The sequence below is a fragment of the Myotis davidii genome, unplaced genomic scaffold, assembly GCF_000327345.1.
Source record: "Myotis davidii unplaced genomic scaffold, ASM32734v1 scaffold68, whole genome shotgun sequence".
NCBI classification, from domain to species: domain Eukaryota; kingdom Metazoa; phylum Chordata; class Mammalia; order Chiroptera; family Vespertilionidae; genus Myotis; species Myotis davidii.
In genome coordinates, this window is record NW_006300376.1 from 763154 (window position 1) to 769276 (window position 6123).

Here is a 6123-nt window from a genome sequence, read left to right on the forward strand (position 1 = left end):
AAGCTCCCAACCGCTCCTTTTTTTCTTTTTTTTTCTTTTTTATTCTGGGTCAGCTTTAGCTCTGAGGACTCGGCTGCTGAAAACAGGTTTCTGGCCTTTGTTTACCTTCTGTATTTGATACCATGTTGCAGTCCGGCTGGCTGAAGCTCCACTGAGTAAAGCAGGTTTCTGGGGTATTTTTAGCTTCTTTATTCGCAACATAGTTGCTTAGAGTTGCAGCTGAGAGGCAGGCAAGGCAGGCAGGGAAGGTTGGAGTCCTCCATCACTGAAGCAAGCAAGCCTCATGTTAGTTTCAAGCTGCCTGGCTGCTGGCTGCCATCTTGGCTGGCAGTTAATTTGCATATTGCCCTGATTAGCCAATGGGAAGGGTAGCGGTTGTACGCCAATTACCATGTTTCTCTTTTATTAGATAGGATGTTGAATTCAAGAGATAATTGATTACATAATAAGTCAAGCTGATCTACATGAAATAATTTTTTTTAGAGAACTACACCAGCAAATGGTTTAAGCAGTACTTAAAGAAAAAAATAAAAGGTGGCTCTTGAAGATTTTTACAAAAATATTGGAAACTGCCTTAGAACACTATAAATTTGGCACATCAAAAGCAAAATGAAGAAAATTGTTATTGTTTTACAGTGTTTTTGTGTCTTTGTTGCAAGTAATACTTTGTCAGTTTGAGCAATACTGAGAATTTCACTAAACAGTGTAGTAATGACTTCTGTAACTCTTTGAAAAATCCCTTCTGCATTCTCAGAAAACTTTCTCCTCTCAAAGCAGGATATGTATTGAGTGATAGAAATAAAGAGGAAAAATTGCATAGAATGGTACTATGCAATTTGTTCAGTTTGCTTGCTTGTGTTGAAGGTTGTATTTTTATGTCATTGTTTTACTCATATTTTACATTTTTGGATTTGTACTGTAGCATTTTTGAGGGATGGTCCCCCTCCATGAATTTTAGAAATTGAGTATTGGGGAATTAAAAAATAAAGAATTGATTCTTATAGATATTCCCACCCTAATACTCTATCCACAAGCAATAAAAAAAAAATTTCCACAAAGTTCTATATTTTATTACAAATACACTAATATTTTAAACATAACTTTAATGTACATCATATCTGATATAGTGAGGATGAAAACAAAATTATCAATGTTATTAAAATCTGATGTATTTTGATAAGGGTCGGTGAAGAGATTTTATCTTTATTACTTTTAACCCAGTACAGTACATTGTGTTTTATTACTTTTGCTCTGCTCTAACATATAATTTAAAACAAACAAACAAACAAAACATTGAATGAAGATTGGACCTCATTGGTATCTGGAGCAGTAGAGTCCTTACCTGTTTGTCTGCTTTATGATTGGCTGAAAGCTGTTGCTAAGCTCGTTTTTTTCTTCTTAGGAAAAGTTAAAAGTTAAGTGTGACCTATTTGAACTACATCCTGCTGTTTTTGACTCTACTTTGCTCTCTGTCCTGATCCACATACTTTCTTTTATCTTTTGAAGCTTAGATATTATTTTAAAACAGCAGTTTATAAACTTAGTGTACAGTGTTTTAAGGTTTTAATTGTATATTTATAATGCACAAATTAAAGTACTGTGGTTTAGTTTTTAAAATATTGTTTAATATTTGAAAGTTGAATTTTCTGACATAAAGTAAGTTCTAATTGTAGAGTGCAAATACATTATTTTAAAACCTGCTTGTTGCCCTAACCAGTTTGGCTCAGTGCATAGAGCATTTAGTCTGTAGACTGAAGGGTCCCGGGTTCGGTTCTAGTTAAGGGCATATACCTCAGTTGCAGGCTCCTCCCTGGCCCCGGCCCTGGTATGGGCTCATGCAGGAGGCAACCAATTGATGTGTTTCTTTCGTATCAGTATTTCCCAGTGTATTTTCCTCTCTCTTCCCACTCTCTAAAAATTAGTGGAAAAATATCCTCGAGTGAGGATTAAAAAATAATAATAAATAAAAACACAAAAGATTCTTTGGATATCAATAATATCCTTATCGTTAATTTTTTAAACATTTCCAAAGTATTTCACTGAAAAATTTATTACGTCAATTTTTTGTGATCCAGGATAAAAGCTATTAAAGATCATATTAGCATGTATGTCACTGAGGATGAGGTGGACTTAACTCATGTTTTCTGGAAAAGGGCTAGAAGATTGATAATCCTTTCATTTATAGACCAGTTCCAGGACAATGAAAGTTTACTGTAAGGCAAGTTTGGTTTGTAATTCAGTATATCATTGTGAAATGTGATTCTATGAGCTTTTCCTCTCTAAGGCTCTATCTGGCATTGATGGGAATCAAACTTTGAACCAGATCCCCCCAGCACTCTGCTGGAACCAGCAGAATCTTTAGAGCATGCCTGAACCTTAAAGCCTGACCCAAGCCTTGGGTGAATAATGTAGGGAGTGATAGACTAACATGTATCCTCCAAACCTATACTATGAGAGTGCTAGTGTGCAGATCAGATAAAAACTGGCATTTTTATTAATAAACTAGTGACCTGGTGCACGAATTCGTGCACCTTGAAAGGCAGTTAATTAGAAGAAATATTTTAATATCGCTGTTCACCCTTTCTCTATAATAGAAGTGTCAACCAAATTCACGATCGACAATGACAGATCGAAACACACCCATACGACATAGATAGGGAGGTCAGCATAGCTGTTACAATTTGATTAAAATATTTTAGAATATTATTGGATTTTGTTTCTTTGACTCAAAATTATCTTTAGTATGAATAAAACATTCAAAAGTCAGACATGATTAAGCTAATGACTCATCAATATTCATTTAGCCCAAACATTTTAACCGTGGGTAAATTCAATTTTGTAAAGGAAATAGATATTTCAGTGTTGAGTTCCATCAAGTCTGTGGAGTCAGGATAAATTGAAGATATTAGGTTTGGTTTTTACCTATTTTGAAGAGATAAATTTTTAAAATATTATGCCAGACTTACATATAATTACAGGTTATATATTAAAACCAGTTCTTTCCTGTGCCCACTAACAGATGTTTGAGAATTTGAAAACTATTTTCAGTCTGACTAGTGTGGCTCTGGTTGAGCATCAACCCATGAACCTGGTCATGGTTCGATTCCTGGTCAGGGCACATGCTCCGGTTGCTGGCTCAATCCCCAGTAGAGGGTTTGCAGGAGGCAGCCTATCAGCGTTTCTCATCATTGATGTTTCTATCTCACTCTCACTCTCCCTTCCTTTCTCTGAAATCGATAAAAAAAAAACACCACAAACAAAAACCATGTCTTTAAAAAACATATATTTTTCACATGTTTTTAGGTATAGATGAAATCTAGCCCCTTGATTACTATTTTAGCCCTGGCCAGGTAGCGCAGTTGCTTAGAATGTCGTACCAATAGCCCAAGGTTGTGGGTTTGATCCCGGTCTGGACACACATAAGCATCAACCTGTGAATGTATAAAGTGGGACAAGAAATTGATGTCTCTCTCTTTCTCTCTCTCTCTCTCTCTCTCATATCAATAAATATTTTTTAAATTATGCCATATAGTTAGTATATATGCATAGTCTGAGAGCTACCATTGTTTTTTCTTTAGTTTGTATCATTTCTTTTTTTCCTTCTTTAAAACCATCAGTAGCTCCTAAGAAAATGTGGGATAAAGTACTCTTAATTTCCTACTACATTCACCTTTTTCCTGTATTTCATCCTATTCCAAATTAAACCTATTCCTTTTTATGTAACTCAACAATGATGCCAAAAAGTAATTAGCCTCTAAAAGTTGTAGTATTTCTGCATAAATTCTCCCATTTAATTTTTATATCTCAACATACACTTTCCTGTCATTTCACCTTGGATAGGCCAGAGGATGTTTAAAATCAAACTTGGTTACAAAACATTTATGAATCTTGTCAAACAATGGTATGTATACAGGCAGTGTCTGACCTATATAGCTACTATCTTGGTGTTGTGAAAGAGAGCAGGCACAGAAAAAAAAAATCAAAGAAGCTTGGGAGTATCTGTGGGTTCCCAAGAAGATGGGGAGAGACTATGAAAAATAGAGGCTGCTTAGCAGAATTGAACCCAAGGACAATCTGATTCTTATGCAGAGCCTGCCTGCTTACAGTGGCCCCAAAGCCTTCTAAAATGTTCATCTAGATGGCCCACATCTTTTATAAACTGAATATTGAACTTGAAATTCATTATTATACTTTTGAGTTAAGCTTTTTTTAAAAAATGAAAACATCTCTGCAGAATTCATTGATTCAGTACATAATTATTGAAGGTCTGTGTGCTGGCATTAGGGAATTGGAAATACAGCAGTGAACAAAAAAGCAAACATTCTGATTTTATGGCGCTTACATTCTATTGAGACAGACTAAATAAATAAATTAGTATGAGATATCAGCCTCCATAAAATAAAAAGAGTGAGTTAACCCTGTTTTCTTCTTAATACCTACCAGTTTTTCTATCTAAGAGGAATAGGGATAATATAAGGAGCATTTAAAAGTTTGGATAGACTCACGTGAGTTACTTATTGAAAGAGCATTGGGTAAGTAGCATAAAGTCACCAAATGCCTGGGAAGAAACACTGAGAAGGCGGACAGGATAGAGAAATAGAGAAGCAAAGCTCTCAAAGACCAAGATCACTCATTCCGTGATTTCTGTTTATTTGTGGGGTTTTGGTGTTTGTTAGTTTTGCTTTTTAACCAGATCTCACCTTGAGTATAAACAAGGGAGCTACGTTTTTCTTTCTTCCTGTCCTCTTCACTTCTCCTCACAGTCAAGAACTTAGGCTAATGCATATTTTTCAAAAAATTTTAAATATTCATTAAAAGAAGTAGCCCAGGTTCTGCTGCTTTGGTTTCAGACAGACCTGGGTTCTAATCTCTGGTTGCATTTTTCTACTTTTATATTCTTAGACAAGTTACCCATACTTTATGAATTTCTGTTTTATAAGTGTGTAAAACAAATAATTATATCTGTCTTATAGGTATAAAGTGCTTAGTGTCTGATATGTAGGTCTTCATAAGTTACTGGTCTTACTGTCATTAGCCTATTACTATTTTTGTTATCATTATCATTGATAGGTTGTTATCATCAACCTGACCATGACTGAACACACTTTTTCTTTGGGGGAAAGTAATTTTCTAATTTAAAACCACCAACACTGCTTAGAATATTGTACTTCTTATTTTCAAGAAGGTGATGGATGGCCTGTATTTTTTGAAGCCTATGTGGAGATTTAAAACTGCATTTCTAAAAGAAGAAACCCTATACTAACTAAGAGAGTAAATCTTAGAAGTTCTCATCACAAGAAAAAAAATATTTTGTGACTGTGTATGGTGACAGATGTTAATTAGATTTATTGTGGTGATCATTTTGAAATATATACAAATATTGAATCATGTTATACTCCTGAAACTAATATAATGTTGTTGGTCAATTATTTTTGAATTAAAAATAAGCAAAAGAAAAAAACCTTAAAGGAGAGAGAGCAAAGATTTGTCAATATTCTTGCTCCTTTGTAAGTCATGTAATTCTAAAAATTAAATTGAAGAAGTGGAAAAAAGTAGAAGACAAATAAGCACAATGTAAAATTAAAGTTCTGTGCTAAAAGGATCTCAGTGTACCCAAAACATGATGTTGAAAGGAAAAAAGTGCTTAACAGACAAGCTATATATACAAAAACAGGAAGATATCAGCTAGAGAAGAAATATCTTGACAAAATTAGCAAGCAGAAGTAATCTTATAAATCAGCACTCATTCTAAATGAAATGTTTTAAATGACAATGGGACATTTTTAAATAACATGCTTAAACCACATAAATGTAATGAATCCCACTCCCACTCTTAAAGTTATTTGGTTTAATGGCTAAAACCACTGTTCTTTGTGTTTTCTAATCAATTATTAAATATAATTACAACTCTAATGAATAGATCTTTAAATCGGTAGTACTTCAATATAATTCCTGGGTTAATGAGAAAATTTAAGGCTTATTTATTTTTTATTTTTTATTTTTTTAATTAAATCTTTATTGTTCAGATTATTACATTTGTTCCTCTTTTTCCCCCCATAGCACCCCTCCACCCGGTCACCACACCCCCTCTACCCTCCACCCCCCCTCCCCCCCCCCATAGGT

General features: G+C 34.3%; 1 protein-coding gene across 2 annotated transcripts in view; it reads left to right on the forward strand.

Annotated features, from left to right (window-relative positions):
- The window catches only part of SESN1 (sestrin 1), a 98396-nt gene that overhangs the window by 61425 nt on the left and 30848 nt on the right, over positions 1-6123 (forward strand). The window contains exon 1 of one of the 2 annotated variants that reach the window (XM_015572741.1): positions 3816-3901. The exons of the other annotated variant lie outside the window; for it this stretch is intronic. Within the exon in view, the coding sequence (XP_015428227.1) occupies positions 3899-3901 (3 nt within the window). The 5' untranslated portion in view covers positions 3816-3898. Of the gene's footprint in view, positions 1-3815; positions 3902-6123 lie in introns of those variants that run through there. 2 annotated transcript variants of the gene reach the window in all.